At 40.5% G+C, this 19,053-nt stretch overlaps 1 protein-coding gene across 4 annotated transcripts in view; it reads left to right on the forward strand.

Annotated features, from left to right (window-relative positions):
• The window catches only part of ATP2C1 (ATPase secretory pathway Ca2+ transporting 1), a 63,655-nt gene that overhangs the window by 4,887 nt on the left and 39,715 nt on the right, over positions 1-19,053 (forward strand). Inside the window, exons 1-2 of one of the 4 annotated variants that reach the window (XM_085226447.1) lie at positions 13,330-13,462; positions 13,933-14,083. The exons of 1 other annotated variant lie outside the window; for it this stretch is intronic. In XM_085226447.1, coding sequence (XP_085082573.1) covers positions 14,078-14,083 — 6 coding nt within the window. In that variant the 5' untranslated portion in view covers positions 13,330-13,462; positions 13,933-14,077. Of the gene's footprint in view, positions 1-13,329; positions 13,463-13,519; positions 13,535-13,932; positions 14,084-19,053 lie in introns of those variants that run through there. 2 more of the 4 variants (XM_085226448.1, XM_085226449.1) reach the window with 2 other exon arrangements.

Genomic DNA, 19,053 nt, shown 5'->3' on the forward strand with positions numbered 1-19,053 from the left:
AAGTAATTGAAGAGAATGCTCACAGAGGGCTGTTAGTCAAATAGAAAAAAAAGCATGCAGTCTGTGTGTAAATAGGAATTGAAGTGTACATTTCCAACGGTTAACACTTGGAGTAATTTACCTGCTGCCAGATCTTACCATGAAAGTGTGGTTACAGGTTCCTATACCTCTTGTATAGGTTAAATAGAGGTTATAGTGCACAGTTTACAGGTAGAAGTTATGTGTACAATCAGCCTGGTTAACAGAAATTATTCCTTGCAACTTTAAAGTCTACATTAATTAAATCAAAATGGGCCTGTTGAACTTAGTCTCTAAATGTAGTTGTTATATGCCAAGCAACATTAGTGTAACTGAATCTGGCATATGTATTTGACACAGCTATGGAAACTATAGAACTACAGGCATTTTAAAAGACAAGTTTAATGCCCTGAAGTGACAAACCAAGACTTTTGCAAGGATCAGCTTTCCAAATGGGAAATGTTTCAGACGTGTATTCAGCCTGGGGATGGGATACTGCAGATGCAGCTCAAAGGCCTGAATAGGACACATTACCCAGTGTACGGATCTTGTAGCAACTTGTGCTGATAGAGCTGTCACTTGATCTCTGCTCTGAGATTAACTACATCCCATCACACAAGTTAACCTCTAGCTGGAAGTGATGTGGCTTAAAGTTCGATTTCACTTACACTTCTAATGTGTATAGGAGATATATTCTCAACAGTGTTCTAACTGTAGCAATACTTGTATTTTAGTAGTGCTGGCTGTGGTAGGCAGTTTTTTTTTTACTAAAAAAAAAAATAAAGTTCTCTATGGGTCAGCTGTAGTCTGGTTTTCTTTCCTTTCTAATGATTTTTATGATATATTTAGTGTAGCTGCTTCAGGTTTCCAGTAGAAGCTCTCTCTGACATAAGCAGGTATTACAAATGACAGCAAAGAAACCTATATAGCTATTAATGAAAGCTGTGCTATTATGGCTTTAGACACATCAAGTTAAATCTAATGAGCAGTGGTATACATATTGGTATGTAAAAGCTACCTGTATGTTAAATTTTAGATCATCAAAGTGCTGCTGTCTGGATGACTAAGGTGCTGATAAGTAGCTAAATAGCAGGTTGACTTGTTTCCTAATGAAACATTTTCTCTAGCTTTTGTTCTTTATTGTTTTGAAGCTCAAAACGTGTGAATTGACTGCTGTGAATCCCTAGGGTTGTACATCCAGATCTGAAATGTTTTGCGATTCTCTGGGGTTAATGGGTGTTGCTTGATGTGATGGTGTTCAGCATGAAATATTGAAATGATTCCTGTGTTCTAATAGCTCACTGCATTTCACAAATTTATTTTGAAAAGTCTTTGTATCTTCTAATAGAGATGGAGAGCACAGGTCTTCATAGTCACATTACCTTCTTCTGAGCTCATTTGGATCAGTGCTTGAGAGCCCTACAACAGGAATCAAATGAGAGCAAACATGGATTTCTATGTGCTGCACTTGCTGCTATAGCCAGAGGGAAATTTCCAGCAGGACTGAAGGCTTCCAGGAATGTGCAAATTCCTCTTTTTTCCCTGAAGTAGATCTTATTCTTGAATTATGCTTACTGAAATTGAAGTCTGAATGTTTTTTCTTCAAGTAAAAATCTGCTGCATTACCATCTTGAGTATGAAAAGTTGAAACATGAATACTCAATTTTTCAAGCACATCGTGTGTCTCTCCATCGTGTGGATACACACAAACTTTTAATGTTATTGCCATAAGGAAACAGCAACTAATACAAACCACTTGAAGGGAGCAGTAAGCTGAATAAGCTTATAATAACCTTATTCTCAAGATGTCGAGTTTCTGCCTTTCTGAGAAAAGCAAAGAGAATTTGTTCCTTACCATCTTGAAGACTGTATCTATCTCTTTATGGACTGCAGCAGCTTTTTACTAATAGTTCACCCCATTCAAATTTTTATTTTAAGAAGTAGAGAAAGCATATGAACCTAAATGTTCAGTGCTTGTAGGTATTTTGATTTTACTTTATTTTTAAGCCAAACCTTATGGCTATCTGAGGTGGACTGCTGAAGATTTGTTGCATCACTGATACTTAAAATGGAACGATAGTAAACATTCTGAAATATTATTTCTTATCTAGGCACTTTTTTAGTGACATTGTCAGATACTATCTAAATCATATTGTCAGGTTCTTCAGTTTAGGTCAGGGGGTTGGAGATTCATGATCCTTGAAGTCCCTTCCAACCTGGGACGTTCTGTGATTTAAGTCAGCATTGCGACTGAATGGCTCTTAAATACAGCTAATGATTTGGGTTCAAGAGGGCATGCAGCAGGTTGGCTGCCACTTCTGAAATCCGGTGCAATGAAAAACCCTTCCAGGATAAGCTGTGCAGTACCAAGCCCAATGAGTAAACAGGTACTAAGCTGGACTTTCACAGCATTATTTGAGTAACTGGTGCAGCAGTGTGTGTAAACAAAAGTATGACAAGGCTAGAAGGAAAAAAGTTTTAAAACTAAAAAACTGCGTTGCTAGTGTTGTATTTATGTAAGAAATAAATAATTTGTTTTTAATTAAAAAATTCCTTTGGTCTCATCCCACTGCTTCCTCCGTTTTCATACTGTGAATGAGTCTGACAAATAAAGATAAATCAGATTTTAATTTAAGGGACCTTGATGTTAGCACTTCTACTGCCATGCAGACAAGAAAACAGTCAAAATGTAGGTAGCATATGAAGTCCTGAAGCAGTTAATCAAAACAAATGCTTGTAGTTCCTGTTTTCTTAAGTGAATTTCTTCAGCTGTGTCCTTCCAAACTAGCCTATCACAATTGCTTTTTTCCCCTTAGAATTATTATAGTGCTTCTAAAATAATGCCTCCTATTTTATTATGTTTGCTCATGACATCAGAGGCAGATGTTGGTGATACAGCAGAAGTTGAACCTTCCCACCAGTGTTCCATTACATGTTGTTGCCATGTGACAGATGCAGCAGAGGGGCAGTCTGACAGAATGGTGTCTGTCATGGAAGTGCAAATGAAGCGAAAGGGTGGAATGGAATTCCTCCATACTGATAAAATGTCAGCCATTGATATTCACTGAAGCTTGCTGAATGTTTATAGAGACAAACCAGCAGATGTGAGCACAGCGATATGGTGGGTGGGTGGTGTGTTTCAGCAGTGGCTACTCTTGGGTCACTTCAGTTGGTGCAGATTTTTACAAGCATGGCATGCAGATTCTTGTTCATCTCTGGCGTAACACACAGCTAATGGTGGTGACAACATTAGAGTTTTGTAGCTGAGGACTTGCTCTACCAAGCAGTATTATTTTGCTCTTTGTATCCATTGTAGTTTCTGTGGGAACAAACAGGAGGCGTTATTTTCAGAGTGACCTATATATGATATTTCTTACATGTGGCTTTAATGAGAAACTGTGGCCTTTACAGGAGTTAGCCTATGGCTTAGAATGAGGCAATTACATCTCAGACCCTGCATCTATTTTTACTATATGCTTAATCTCCAAGAAATGCCTTCCTGTTGAATTTTTAGAGTTTAAAAAGCTCAGCATGTGCCCAATTTAAGTGCAGAGATCAATTATAAAATGTGTGCAGCCTGTCCTATAGAGCACCATCAGATGTATTGAGCATCTGCTACAAAGATGTATGGCACACAGTAGCACAAGTATATGTTAACTTCCCTCCAGGAGATCAGACAGAATGATAGCAGTCCTTTTTTTTTTTTTTTTTTTAACCAAAATTTAAACAAATAAGAGCACAGAATGCTCAAGAGACATTAAAAAATAATAATAAAAAACAAGCTAGATGAAAATGCTTTTGAATAGTAGAAATTTCAGTGCTGTCAATCACAACAATTACAAAAATGACAGCCTTTCAAATTCTGATTTCAGAGGAATTTCATTTAGCTTTTCTGTTCTTTAGGTTTTAAGGTTGATGCTTTCAAGCTTTTTCTATGCAGCTACAAGGACACCTTTCAGCTCACGAGAACAGTTCCAGAAACCAGCACATAATATTAAAGAGTATAATATTAAAGCCCAGGAACTGAAAATGTTATTAATACAGCAGTATTACAGGAATTGGCCTTCTGGTTGTACCCTCTCTCTGGTACTAATGCTGCACCACACTTCTTTCTTTTTGATCACTGCTTTGCATCCACAGGAAGCTTGTTATAGTCCACCACGGGCTGATCTCAGTCCTTAGAACAAAGGGAGGAACCTGACTCAGTGCTATTAGTTGTCTTTAGTAGTAACGAGTGGTATTTGCAGGGAAGGCAACATCTATATATAGAACTGCTGCAACTGTTTTTAGAACTCAGAGGTGCTGGTATTGGTGCTAGAAACATTTAAACCTGACTAAATTTCACATAGTTATTATTTCATGAAGTAACTTGGAGCAATTACAGTGTGCCAAGGAGATCCTGTTTGTGGAGGGCTAATTCTACAGGCAAGGGCAGGGTGTTGTGCCACATCTAACTGGGAAGGTTGAATGGAATTAACTGCCACAAATGACTAGACTGGCTCAGAATCATGTAGACTTGATAAAAACAAATTGTGCTTAAGGAGAAGTGCTTTTAAAAGCTTGTACATCTGCAGTAGACGTGGAATTCATTAGCAAACGTATGCTAAAAAGTTCTGCTTGGGATCAGAAGCCATTGAATGTGGAAATACATGAAGTCTTTCCTTCAAAATGTGCTCTTTTCTTTAATGAAGCAGCCTGGGACTTAGGGGGAAGTGTGTGTGTGATGTGTGTATACATATATTTATATATAATATTTTTGCTTTTGTCACCAACACTACGTATATTGCGCAAGAAAATGTGATTTCAAGGGTTTTGACCAGTCTAAAAAGGAACCTTCTTTATTTTCTGACTGATTTTCAGTTTCTTTGGTTACAGTTCTGCACTCATTGAGCTGCAACCCTGTAGCAGTATTTTGATCAGACTACGTAGGATGTAATAGCTCAATTACCACAAAGCTTAGTTTCTTCAAACCTAGTTGTCTCTTCATGTGTTTGTGAGAGTATGCCTTCGTATATAACAAAATCTATCAATAGGAAAAGCAGAAACACCGAGGTTAGCTTACTTACAATCCTTTGTAATCTGTCCCAGAAAATGAAAAAAACAGCAGCATCAGGGTGTGCACATATTGAAGATGTGATGCTGTGAACAGACGAAGATAACTTGTGAGAAACAGAAAACGGTTTCAAGTGAAAATGATGTGAGCTATCAAAGACAAATGATCAAAGTAACCCTTAAAATAACCTTCTGGAATCTTTACTTCTTGAAGAAAATTCTCTGGGAGCTCTGTTCTGCAATTTAAAGAGCAGCAAGATCTTGATGCCTGCTGCATACTTCACGTCAATTTCTAATTAGCATGTTACTCCTACTATTTCAGGATGTGAGGGGTATTATTCTCCCTTAATGGATGATTTTTCACAGGTCAGGGAGTAATGAATCAGAAATGATTATAACGTGATGTATTTATTTATTTTAATTTGGCACCTAAGATAAGCCATAGATATATGAACAGATGTATACTTGATTAGACAAACTAAAGATAAGCTAATGGTATAAACATACATTTGATTTGCCTAATCGTAAATCTATATGACAAAATACCATATCTGACATCATATATTTAAATTATTTCTACCTGGTGTGTTATGATTAATGTGATCTCATAATCATAATGAATTAATGCCACCTTGTATCATTTTATGACCTTAAGTGTGATAGAAAATATATAAGATGTACAATAGAAACGATGTCTCTGTTTAGACACAAACAGACTCTGGGCAGTTTACAAACATCATATATCAACTTTAGGATCACAGTTTACTTTGGGCTGAAGAATTGAAAACAGTGAAACAAGCTTTTCACTATCTATCACTGCCTATTTCTGAGGCCCATAAATAGGGCTGCATCTGTAGAACTCCTCCATAGATCTGGATTACGTTGGAGGCCACTAAAGATGGAAAGGGAACTGCCAAATATTTTTACCAAAAGAGAAACTTCTTTTTTTTCCTCCCGAACAGGCAGCTGGCATGCTGAATTTGTACAAAATGTCCCCCCAGCCAGATGGTAGGGAGGAGGGCATATGGTAACGGTTTCAACTCTTTTAAAATTAAATCCCCCTCTGGTGCTTCTTGGCTTGTTGCAGATGCACAGAATGCAGCTGACGTCAGTTCACTGATTTACTGGAGAGGAGAGGGGCACCTCAGGGCCCTTTTAACCCTCCCACTGTAACAGGCTGGTACATATATGCTCCCACTTTAAGTGATATAGCTGTGGGATTTATCCCTCTCAGGTCCCACTTCACTAGGGGCTGTATCCAACTCTCAGTGATCTATTATTCAATGTCATTTCACTTAATGGTGGTAGTGTTGAAGATATTCCAGCACAATATTTCCAAGCCCTTTTTTTGTGCTGCTCTGAAATGAGGGTTAATTTTTTTAAATTCTATCTTTGTACTCCTTGTGCTGAAGTTCAGTATCCATCAGCAGTGGGAGAGAAGCACTTCTGAGCACTTACTCCCACCTTGGTCCATCCTGGCACAAACTTGTGTCCCTGCATAGAGTACCAGATCTGCACAATCTGGTTAAACTCCAATGTTTCACCAAGTGTACTTTACTCAGTTTGTAAGTGCTGCACACCCCGTGCATACAGCTTTTTACTTGTCACCTCACAAAGCTAATTGCTCGAGTTTGAGAACGCGTTTGAATACAGAATGAGTCTTAGGGGTTACCTTAAGGCTAGGGGGTTATGCTAGAGCACATAGCTGCACTAGAGGCATGCTACATTAATAGCTTTTATCAGTAACCACTACCAGATTAAAAATGTGACCTCAGACCGTGGTTTTTCAAGATAAGGGTGTGAAAGAAAGCTTCTGAAGACTAGACTTTCATTTACATACACATAGTACTTCTCAAAGCAAAAAGGAAAATAGAATGTAAGCTATCCTGTACAGCAAAAGCTTATAACGAATTTCTCCCAATCTGAAATGCTGTCTGATGCTCCCATTTAATAAAACTTTTGGCTCCAAGTCTGAATAAAATTACACAGCCTGACACATTACTCTTAACAGTAATCAAACCAATTATCTCGTTCTTGCCTGGAGCTGAAATCTTCTGAATAGGTAAACATCTGTTTACTAACTGCCAGCTCCTTGCTATTACCTTCACCCCATTTTACCTCACTGATAATCTTGAAAAAGAATTTACAAGTGCTGAAAGACTTGTAATATATGCAGCATTCCTGAACTTCTTGGCACATTAGCTTTGAATCAATTCAGGCTAAACCACCTCACTTCCACTGATCGTTTGACTCTTTACTATTGCATTGTTGAATTGTCTTTACTCTCTGCCACAGGCATCTTACTATAGTGGAACTGACATCTTTCATGAGTAGATGGGGTGTTTTTCTTTCCCCTTTAATGGATTGCAATAATCCATCATAAAGACATGTGAGCTTTATGTTATCAGGGAGCAGATGTATCCATCCTCTGCTGTACGTGGGCTGTAATGTGACTGTAGCTGCAGCTGATATTGAGAGCTGTGCTGCAAGTGTCCCATAGCAGGCATCCAACGTAGCCTGTCTCAGCTAACATTTCCAGCAGTAGTAACTTCACGGCATATTCCAATTGCAGAGCACAGTCTCTTTAGATGAATTTCTTGGTTGCCTTTGGCAGGCAAGAGAAAACTACTCTTCACAAAATGAGTAGGATCATCTTAAGAAATCTGAAGCCAAAATAGATAGGATGGAAGCACACCTCCTGAAAGCTCACACTTTGGCAGTGAAGCTGTTATTGGAGTAGTCAACTCTGAAAACAGAGTAAAACAGAAACGGCTGAAGAGCCTTAAATGAAGGAGGGAAAACCTCTGTGAACGATACACAATCAGTATTTTAACTATTTTGAAAGAGTGTGACTGAAGGAAGAGACTGGCAGGTGAGTACAGAGCATGTGGGATAAATTGAATGTATCAAGAAAAATACAGAAGACAAAATACAGGCTTGAGAGACAGCAGTTAAGCCCTATAGTGAGAAAAGGAATAACTTAGTCTTTCTGAGCAGGATAATTAAACCACATTTTCTTAGATTCTCTGACTTACAGTGTATGTTCACTACAGTGTAACTGGATTTAAGGTTGGAGCTCCTATTGTCCTGCCTCTGCCGCACTTTGCCTTCCTGCATCAGTTCTGGGAGTTCAGCAGTAATGCCTCCTTTGAGGGTGGCTTCCTATGAGCTAGATGGTTCTCTCTGAACCAGGTAATCAACAAAGCCAGCACAGAAGAAGCACAGAACTAAGAGTCAGCAAAAGGAGAATCCCAAAAGCCTGATTTAATGCCAACTTAAACTGCGGTGTGGCCGCACCCCCACCCTGAATGTGGGACACCAGCAGGGACATGATTTAAGGATGGGATGAGAGGATTAAATCTTATGATGCTTTAAAAGTCAGTGAAAACTAATTTAAGAATGCCATAAACCAAAGTTCTTTAATTATCATAATTGCGTGGTGTCAAGATAAGGCTGAGTTAAGGTAATTTGAAAATACAACTACCTTTCTTACATCTCAACATGCTCAGATTTATAAAATGAGTATTTATTTCCTCTAAAAGAATGATATAATTTTTTTTCATTGTTTTTAGATTTGGTAACATTAATTTTGTTGTTGTTGTTGAAAATATGTACACATACTTCTTCTCCCATGGCCTTTTCTTCTGTGTAACTAGTGACAGGAAGAGAGGGAATGGCCTCAAATTGCGTCAGAGGAGACTCAGGCTGGACTAACGTATTTCCTAATGGAAATACCTCTCTGAAAGTGTGGTCAGGTGCTGGAATGGGTTGCCTACTGAGGTGGTGGGGTCACTGAGCCTGGAGGTGTTCAAGAAATGTTTAAATGTTTTACTGAAGGACATGGGAAATACTGGTGATAGGTGGATGGTTGGACTGGATGATCTTGGAGGTCTTTTCCAAACTTGGTGATTCTATGATTCAATTATTCTATACATAAACACATATGAAGCATTCAAACTTTAGCTGGAGTTGGCATGGATTTTCCCCCAGAGAATTCTATTCGGAGAAAAGATGATTACTTCCAATTAGCTATCATTTGGACAGTGCACATGGAAAGGATGTGGGGAGGAAATATGCAATGTAGGCTTTACAAGTGACAAATGATTTTTAGGGTATGGAAATGGGAAGACGTGGTCTCATCCTCCCCCTGTCTGACTGTAGTCACGCAGGTACTATGCAGAAAACTGTAAAAACGCTGCTGAGTTTTTAACAGATAGATGAAAGAAGACAAATAGTAAGGTTAAATCAAAGGAAAGTCAATTTTACCAGAAAGTAATTTTTCTTCCAGAGAAGCTAATTTCTGCTCTGTTGAGCACAGGTTGAATTATGCCTAAAGCAAAGTAAGCAAGTAGGTGTTTTGACAGAAGGTTCACATATTAATTAACTCAGAAAAATGCTTATCTCTTATGACAATTTATAAAGAAACTTTCCATAAGATTAACAAAATCTGTAGTAGACCTCATTAGCATTACTCAACTCTGACAGCATTTAAACAAATGTATCTTAAAAGAATCTTTTAAGAGATCTGGAAGCTCACTTCAGAGCAGAAAAGTTACGCCTTAAAAGAATTTAGCAGATCTCCAAACTGTGAAATATGCCATTGTAGCTATCCTTACTGTGTTTTAAAATATATTTTACTACCTCTGATAGTGCTATATGTAGCACAAGGGCATTGCCAAGATGAATTGACTGTGATCCTGAAGACTCAAACGCTAAGTTAAGCTTGCATATGAACTTCTGCAGATGAGGGCCTATCCGTTGAATGACATTAGACAGAACTTTCCTTTCTTCCCATCCAGATGATGAATGATACTATCTGGAATGTCACTTATTAATTTTTCCAAGACTTTCAGAGGCTCTTAATTTCTTCTGAATAAATAGAAAAGCAGTTGAAACTTTTTGGTTTACCTTTAGATTCATTCAGCAGGGAAAAAAGGATGCTTTTTTTTTTTTTTTGTCTAGCTACACTAAAAAAAACCTATATCCTATTTCATTCTATCAAATTTTCATCTCCGAAGGCCGACAGGAACATAAAAAGTACCTATGTATGCTTGCCGTGGCAGTGCCACCACCCTCTTGACTGTGCCAGCAAAACCACTTCTGATTCAGTTAGAGACGCCTCTGCTTACTGATTTGCTGGGCTATTTCCGACAGGAATCAGTCCTCACATAACCTCACTCTGATTAACACCTACGTTTGTCATTCTGAGATTATCTGGTGGCTCCTTGCCGCTGACAGCCGCTTGCAGAAGCAAAGTTCTGACTTTGGCATCAACAGCAGGTAAATGGTAAGATTTTGGGGGTAAAAAGATGAAGAGGGGTATGTGTGTGTGGCAGAATGACAGAACTCTTCTTTTCTTTGTGACACAAAACACTTAGGCGGAACTGGATGGCATGGAAACCCCGCAATGGCACGGCAAGGAGAGCACTTGGCTGCTTAAGCTGGCATTGAACACTCATGCAACCAATTTCATAAATGCAAACCTATTGTCAGCAGGTTCACTTGTTAGAAAGCATTTTCAGGTCTGCAGCCAAGAGAGAGGCCGATGCTGACACAATCACCATTGAGGTGAGCAGTCTGTTTTTCCCCTAACCCATCAGTACTGTGTATCCTTTCAAGTACTACCTTTCTTTTAAAAGAGATTTCAAAAGTGATGGTTAGAGGTATTCTGGCCTTTAATATTTTAATATATTCTTCTGTATTTTCGTTTGAATTATTTATATTTTGGGTTGATAGAGACACATTTGCTCATTGGATAATTCACGCTAGCATTTTATTGCAGGTTTTTTTTTTTTTTTACATGAGATTAAAAAAATCTAACACACATTCTTGCAGTTTGAATATGGCCAACAGCTGGTTACTGTAATCAAAGCCTTTATTATTATTATTTTTTACTTTTATCTCTACAATTGCATTATAATAACAATGTTTTGGTTTGCTAAATAACGACTTTGCCATCTCCTTGGAGGACGTTAAGGCTCTCCTAATACTCTTGTGTATCAAGCTCACCTTAAGGTCAGGTTTTTCTTTTTATTCAGCAGCAGATGGAGATAAAATACAAGTACTGTTTATTAAACAGCCACTTAGGAGCACAGTACGGTAGAAAAAGTAATACAGCTCCCAAGGATGGAAACAGTCCTAGGATAATGCAGAAGTGGCTGCAGTCAGGAACGCATGATTGGCAGATTTACACTAATATGAAAGAGACTAAGTCCCAGAGATGAAGTTTTTTTTTTCAGTTGTTACTATACCATAGTGCTTGCTTTTGACTTTTTTCTCCTTTTTTAAATTTTGTTCGTTCTTCTTTCTTTCTTTCTTTCTCTTTCTTTCTTTCTTTCTTTCTTTTTCTTTCTTTTTCTTTCTTTCTTTCTTTCTTTCTTTCTTTCTTTCTTTCTTCTTTCTTTCTTTCTTTCTTCTTTCTTTCTTCTTTCTTTCTTTTCTTTCTTTCTTTCTTTTTCTTTCTTTCTTTCTCTTTCTTTCTTTCTTCTTTCTTTCTTTCTTCCTTCTTCTTTCTTTTTTTTCTCTTCTTTCTTTCTTTCTTTCTTTCTCTTCTTTCTTTCTTCTTTCTTTCTTTCTTTCTTTCTTTCTTTTTCTTTCTTTCTTTCTTTCTTTCTTTCTTTCTTTCTTTCTTTCTTTCTTCTTTCTTCTTTCTTCTTTCTTTCTTCTTTTCTTTCTTTTGTTCTTTCTTTTCTTTCTTTCTTTCTTTCTTTCTTCTCTTCTTTCTTCTCTCTCTTTCTCTCTTTTCTTCCTTTCTTTCTCTCTTTCTCTCTTTCTTTCTTCCTTTCTTCCTTCCTTTCTTCCTTTCTTTCTTCCTTTCCTTCCTTTCCTTCCTTTCTTTCACATGTGAAAGAAGGATATTTCTTACTTGTCAGATTTTGTTCTAGTTATTTACATCTCAATAGCTTCAGTTCTGGATAAGCTCACTAACCAAGATCCAAGATCTCCCTTCCAGTCCTCTCCCCAAAACTTCTAGCATAGTGCTAAGAAGTCCAAATTTACTGTACATGCCAATGGTACCACTGTCACAGGTAGAGCTAACAAGTGGCATCACAAGTCAGTGGAAACAGTGCTTTTGGAGCCTAACTTACAGTGACAGTGCTATTTAATTGTAATGGGCTATTTTGTGGAGTAACCACGGAGATATTTGAGTAACATGACAAATAAATGGGACAAGTCTAAAATTAGGCATTAAGCAATCTCAGCTGACCTGCTTGTTGCCTCCTTGTTTTCCTAAAAGCAAGTATTTAGGGCCCATGCTACAATCAGCAGCTCTGATTCTTATTTACCTATCTGTATGCAGACAAATTATTTTAACACCCAAAAACTGAGCTTTAAGATCTTGAAAAGAGGAAATAAGCTATTTAACTTGACCATGTTTGGCTGAGGGATTTGAGAAACATGCTGTTACGGTCCAGAAGGCTTAATTAAAATGTTTGAAATTATAATCTTCTGTTAAATGCTCCTCATGAACTGACAGAGATGGATTTTGGTTTTTTCTGCTGCTTAAGAAAAACAAAGCAGAGGCGACAGGTCGTTAATCATCAGCTGTCAATGGGATTGTGCCTCTCCATCCATGTTGTTGCACTCCTTTAGAAGCAATGTAAAGCCTACAATTAGCGTGTCTCCATTCGATTTATGACCTTGAGAGTCTGAATGCATTTTGTTGTTACAAGCATTGTTACTAGCACTGTGCATCCTACCTTACATTCATTACCCTTAAATATAAATTGATCTGAGCAGGGATGATTTTACCCTTTCCAGTGCTTTGGTGCTGAGTGTTGGAATTGCGGCTTCAAGTAACGTTCCTCTGCAGGTCTTGGTAAAGTGAGTTGAATCAGAATCATGAAATGGTTTGGGTTGGAAGGGATCTCAAAGCCCACCCAACCCCAACCCCTGTGCTGGGCAGGGCTGCCACTCACTGATCAGGCTGCCAGGGCCCCATCCAGCCATGCCTTGCATGCCGCCAGGGATGGGGCACCACAGCTTCTCTGGGCAGCTGTGCCAGGGCCTCACTGCCCTCTGACTGAAGAGTTTCTTAGCGACATTTAAATTAATCAGCCAAGCTTTTCCGTGGTACTTGCTAACGAGGGCTGGTGCTTGTGTGATTGGCTGCAAAAAGCAAGCGCTGAGCTTCCACCAGCAGCCCGGGCACGACCCCAGGCAGCGTGGGCCTCACACGAAGCCCACGCCGGGACCACTTTTCCCCCGGCCACCGCGGCGGAAGGCTGCGAAGCACCGACCTCATCCAGCCCGGCAGCCTCCGGGGCGCAGGCGCACGGAAGGAGGACCGGAGGCGACCGCCCGCCCTTCCGCCGCGCGCCCCGCCTCGTCCGCCGCCCGCGGAAGTGAGCGGAGCGGGGATGCGGCCGCGCTGCCGCCCCGAGGCGCGGAGGTGAGAGGCGCGGCCGGGGGCTGCCGCCCGCTCCCCTCGGCTTCCCCTCACCGTCGGCCCCCGCGCCGTGGGGTGAGCGGGCGGGGCCGGCCGAGCGAGCCGCGAGGGGACGCTCCCTTCCCTCTGCTCGCGTCTCTCTTCCCTCTCTCCTCTCCCTCCCGACCGGCGCTGAGGGAGCTCGGGGCGGGCGCTGGGCTATTTTTAGCTCCCCGGGCTGCGGGAGGCGCTGGCGGGAGCGGCCGCGGTGCGGCGGCTGCGCGCTGTGCTGCGTGCCGCGCTGCGCCTTGTGCTGCGCTGCGCTCTGAGCCGCGCTGCGCCTTGTGCTGCGCTCTGTGCTGCGTGCCGCGGCGCTCTGCAGCCTCCGCGCTCCCCGGCGTGAGGGGTTCTGCGGGGTCCGGCTTTCTTTTTTTTTTTTTTTTTCTCGATTATTTTATTTGATTGCCCTTCTCCAGCGCTGGTTTCTCTTGCAGATGTTGCTGCAGGTGGGGGCAGAGGGAGCGGTGTGATTGCCGGGGATCTCGGGGCGGCTCTCTCTTCAGCTCTCAGCTCCCGCTCCGGCGCCGCTGTTGCTAAAGACTTTTGTAACTCTCGACTCACGTACGATTTCGATGGAAAATGAAGGTAAAGCTCTCCCCGGAGCCGCTGGCCTCGGAGCCGAGAGGATCTCTGTGCTGGGAGCGTGCCTCGTTTCACCTCCGTAGGGGCCTCTGGGCTCGGTGCTGTTTAGATGATGGGAAGAAATTCGTCTTTCGTGGTTAAATCGAGGAGCGTTAATCGTATTTGGCATTGAAATATTTTTCTGCGCACTTAATCTTGCCCTCTTTGCAGTTATTTTTTTCATTAAAAGCATAACTGAAGCTTAATGTGCTGCCATTTGGACGAGCTTGTGTAAAGCTGCCGTCTCTATGCGATGTGGGAAGTCACTCCTTTGGACTGCTGTGATATGTGTTCTCGTCTGGTTTGGGACTGGTGTAGTCTGGGGAGTTATTTCATGTTATCCATGCTGGGTTTCCGTGTGTACTCTGGGAGCTTTGAAGGCCAGTTTGCACTGGTGATGCTGACTGTGAGCTTCGCTGCTTTCCTTCTGAGTTGACTGGGGATGTTGTAAAATCTCTTGAAATTACAGTTTTCTTTATTATGGATGTAAGCTGGAGGTGCTCGAGGTCGAGTTGGATGGAGCCCTGGGCAGCCACGTCCAGTGGTGGCAGCGCTGCCTGTGGTTCGGTTGGAGCTCAGTGATCTGTAAGGTCCCAAGACATGCCATGATTCTATGAAATAGCAGTCCCCTTATCACAGATCACAGAATGGTCTGGGCTGGAAGGAACCTTAAGGATCATGAATCTCCAACTCCCCTGCCACAGGCACGGCCACCAACCTCCACATTTAATACTAGACCAGGCTGCCTCATCCAACCTGGTCTTGAACACCTCCAGGGAAGGGGCATCCACAACTTCTCTGATCTCTGTTGTCATTATTCCTCGGAGATACTGGATGGAATTTCTTGGTGGCCACCGTTTTTCCTTTGTTGTGGATGCATGTGAACCTGAGGAGCTTAAAGCACAGGGATGCTTCCTTAAGGGTCCAACTCAGGTAGCCTAGATTGGACTTCTTGGGGTAGACTGGTGGGTTTCCATGCTTGGATATCATTCTGTTTCCGGTGACTGGAAAGCTGTTGTAAAATCCAACGTAGGTTGAAAATGCCATAGGTTGTTATAGTTCTGCATCTCAGACATTTTTATAACTTGAAAAATGCTAGAATTTTATCAGTGCTATTGATCACATCTTCTAAGAGAGTATTTGTCATAAAGAACACAAAACTTGTCAGCTAGAAGTTGTGATGTCTGTGTAGGGGGGACATCTCTAGAAGACTGATTTTGGCTTTGGGAGCTCAGTTAGCTGACAGAAGCAGTGTCAGTGCCTTTGCATTAAAGTTGCTGCATTTTAAATAAGGCTTTTGAATGACTGAATCTCAGGGTAGGAGGTGAACAATGAATCTAATACAATTGAAAAGAAATACATGTAGGGAGAAAGTATTTATCTGATGTTTGTGTGCCTAAACTGAAAGCAGGAAGACTTCTAATGCCTTTTTAGTTCTATTAGCAAGTAAATATGACATTACATATAATCAAGTTTTGTGTGGTACAGTGTGGTCCATTCTAATTCTGCTGAAGGCTGGTAGCACAGAGATGGCATTTCTTATGTTTCTTTTGGAAGAAATCAGTTATATTTCAAAATGAGGAGTAAGATTTGTATGATAGGAGTGACATAAAAATACAGCTAAGTCCAGGGGAAAAATATATCATAAGATGATCAGACGTGTATTTCAAAGGATGAAATAGTTGCTGTGGTTCACTGAAAGTTTGCAAAATGGGATAGTTTCCTGGGTATTGTATGAAAGCTAAATTTCAGCACAAATTGAAAAATAGAGTTGATTCTCTTAACATTTGCATTGTTTTCTCTCCACTCTTTCCCCCCCACCTCCACCAGCTCATAATTGAGCTTCTGGGCAGACATATTTACAACTGTCTACTGTCTGTTTTGTCCTCTCGGTGTTTTTGAGCTCTTCTTTTTCTATCCGTTTGACATTTTGAGCCAGCTAGATGCTAGCAGCTTTCATCTAGATCATTTCAGCACCCCTGACAGAATCATTAATGTATTTTCTCCAGGTGAGAGTTTGAACTATAGAATAAGGATTGAGGAAGATAGAATGTGTTATTATTTTTTTTTTCCAAGTCTATGTTTGAAAGTTTGAATATTGAGCAAGAAATGGCAGATTTTTCTTCTACATTTGGAGCAATATCCAAGGACAGAATTGATAATGCCATTTGGAAAACTGATGTTTTCATCCCATAATTCATTTTTCGTAAGCAGTATGGCACAGTCACTGTAAGCTAGCTAATGTTTTGTCCCAAGACTTTGTGGTTTCTGTCTCTTGTATTGGAATGAATTAGCTAATTAAACTTCCACCAAAATTCATGTATCTTGCAATAATGGGGAAATGAATTTCCCGTCATAGGAAGGTTTTTGCTTTTTTCAGTGAGGCTGTGACTTAGAGGATTGAAGTTTTGTGTTTTTGTTTGGAGTTTTGTGGCTTCAGAATTGGAGCTCTTTCTTAATTTGTCGACAGGCGAGAGGACTTGCAGCTGCTTAGAGAAAACAGCTCTGATAGCAGTTGTGAGATAGTGGTGCTGTTTTGTTACCAAGCCTTCTGTAGCATTCATTTTCAGATCGCTCTGTGCCTATTGGAAGAGGTCAGGACTGCGTTTTCCCACCTGTAGGTTTTCCTAAAGTCACACAGAACAATTGGCACATGCACAGATTTACTGTAAATAATAAAAACGTTGCATGGTGGTTTTGAGACCTGTAGTCTTCATAGTTGTAAGGCCTAGTTAGCTTTAGCTGATCGTCACAGACTGCTAGTTCAATCTATACGCTGTCAATGGCAATTTCTGGAGAGTTTCGATAAATGGATAAGTACTGAGATGAGTCAATTTCTTTCTCTGAAGCAGGTGCAACACGCACTTTTGTTGTTTTTAACTCATGCTTGGAGTACGGTTGGCTTTCCTAGTGAGTTTTGTCCATATTCCTTATGTAGGCTGCTTTGGAAAAGTGACCAATTTCAGATCAGCGGGCAGCTTCTGTTTTTTGGGGGCAGTGTGGTCACATTGTGGACCAGATGCCCGTGGACTGTGCATCTGTAAGGGCTGGTGGAGGGGTGGAGGCCAGGAAGGATGCCTGGAGCAGCAGGGACTCGAAAACAATCCACACTGTTCCAGAGTGGCATCATCAATTATACTTGAACGTAACATCCAAAATAACGAGTATGAATTTTGTGATGGAAAGTGCTCCAAATTCTGAAATGGAACTGGACTTATCACAGCAGTTCACGTATCTTTTGGCATTACTTGTTTTATAAATCATCTGTGTAGGTGAAACAAGAATTTTTGTATTCATTGATTGCAGTTTGTTTCAATCTATGGCTCGCTATGAGAAAATTAGAATGCAGTACTTTACATTGATGTTGGCATAAATGATATCTGTTCCATTTAACTTGGAGGACAAAGTGAGAGGAAGGAGTTGTTTTTTTTTTTTATTTTTTCAAACCATGGTATTTGAAGTCTTCACTGAAGGCCAACTCTAGTGGATAATTTCCTACCTGTTATGTATTTAGTTATCATAGCACTGCCAGTGTAGCACTTGCCTTGCATTAGGAATACAGGCTTCTTTTTTGAATTGCAATTGGTGTCATTTCTGACTCTGTTGTGTGTTTCATTGATAGATCATGACATAGTTTTCATCTCTCCCTGATTTTTCTGTGCAGATATACCAGTACTAACCTGTGATAATCTGGAAGTGGTTTGTCATGGGATCTGTTTGAGATCAGACGCTGTGGAATGTGTGATTAGTTATTTTGTTGGCTTCGTAGCCCTTTTACATTGGGATCTATAGCATCGGGCTCTTAGAGTTACAAAATGCAGTAGTGTAAGGAAAATTAGGATACTCAATTTAACAGAGAAGTGAGCATTTTTCTTTCTTTCTGATGTCCAATCTGACAAATGAGTGTTGATCTTGGTTCCATAGGCCACTATGACTGTTGCCCAGCCATTCTTCCCCCCAGCCCCATGCTGGATAGCACTCTGCTGAGTTAGGGAGCTGCATGGGCTCGTGGAGAATCCAGTTCATGTCAGAAATAACGAGCATATGGATCTCTGGAGAGCATAAAGGGTGAGAGCTCCCACTGCTTAGTGCAAGCGGGATGTTTGATTGACTCTGTTCTTCTGTAGCCGTGGCTTTGGTTGAGGCTGAGGCTGTCTGTGTGGAATAAGATAAAGATGAGTAGATTTCATTCGTTGTGCCTTTGAGTTGGTGAAGAAGTTCAGGTGATAAGTAACTGACATTTGCAGTGGGGTGAGTATCAGCTAGAAAGAATGACAGAGCTGCCATGCAGGGAAGAGAAGGAAAATAAAATACACTAATCAAGGCATAAATATGGGCCAAGCATCTGTTTCTAGTTATTTGTTTTTGTAAATATTCTAGTCTAAGTAATTAGAAGGGATAGAGTGGATAATGGGTTGGCAGATGCAGGTTGCAGAATCTACAAAGGCTTTTAAAATGTTTTGTCATAGGTTTTCTGCAGCGCTTTTTTCCTCTGCGTACATAATTCACCAGCAAATCCTGAATACAATGTTGCTGCTTTCTTGATACTGATTGTAAGAAACCTTATTGTGAGTATCAACGCAGTGAATTACGTTTGCCTTTTAAAAGGCATTGGCAGCAGCTTGGTCTTACTTCTTTTAAACTGTAAGTTGGAATTGATTTGATTTTTGTTAGGATATTATTTTGTCACATTATGAAGTAATTCCATAGCTGCCAGGTGTATAACCAGCAGTCAGGTCCTGGAGTTTCACTCATTATTTTAAACAGATCTGAACTGTAAATACTGAGTAAACGTGTCTGTTTGAGACTTCGTTTAGTTACAATTCCATGGCTGCTAAGTCCGCACATGCTGTGGGGATGTTGGTAGTATCCCACAGGGTACTAAAATGTTCTGGTGTTTGCTGTTCCAGTGCCATCCTTCATTTTGAGAAGTT

This window comes from Meleagris gallopavo, chromosome 6, assembly GCF_905368555.1.
Source record: "Meleagris gallopavo chromosome 6, MGAL_WU_HG_1.1, whole genome shotgun sequence".
NCBI classification, from domain to species: Eukaryota; Metazoa; Chordata; class Aves; order Galliformes; family Phasianidae; genus Meleagris; species Meleagris gallopavo.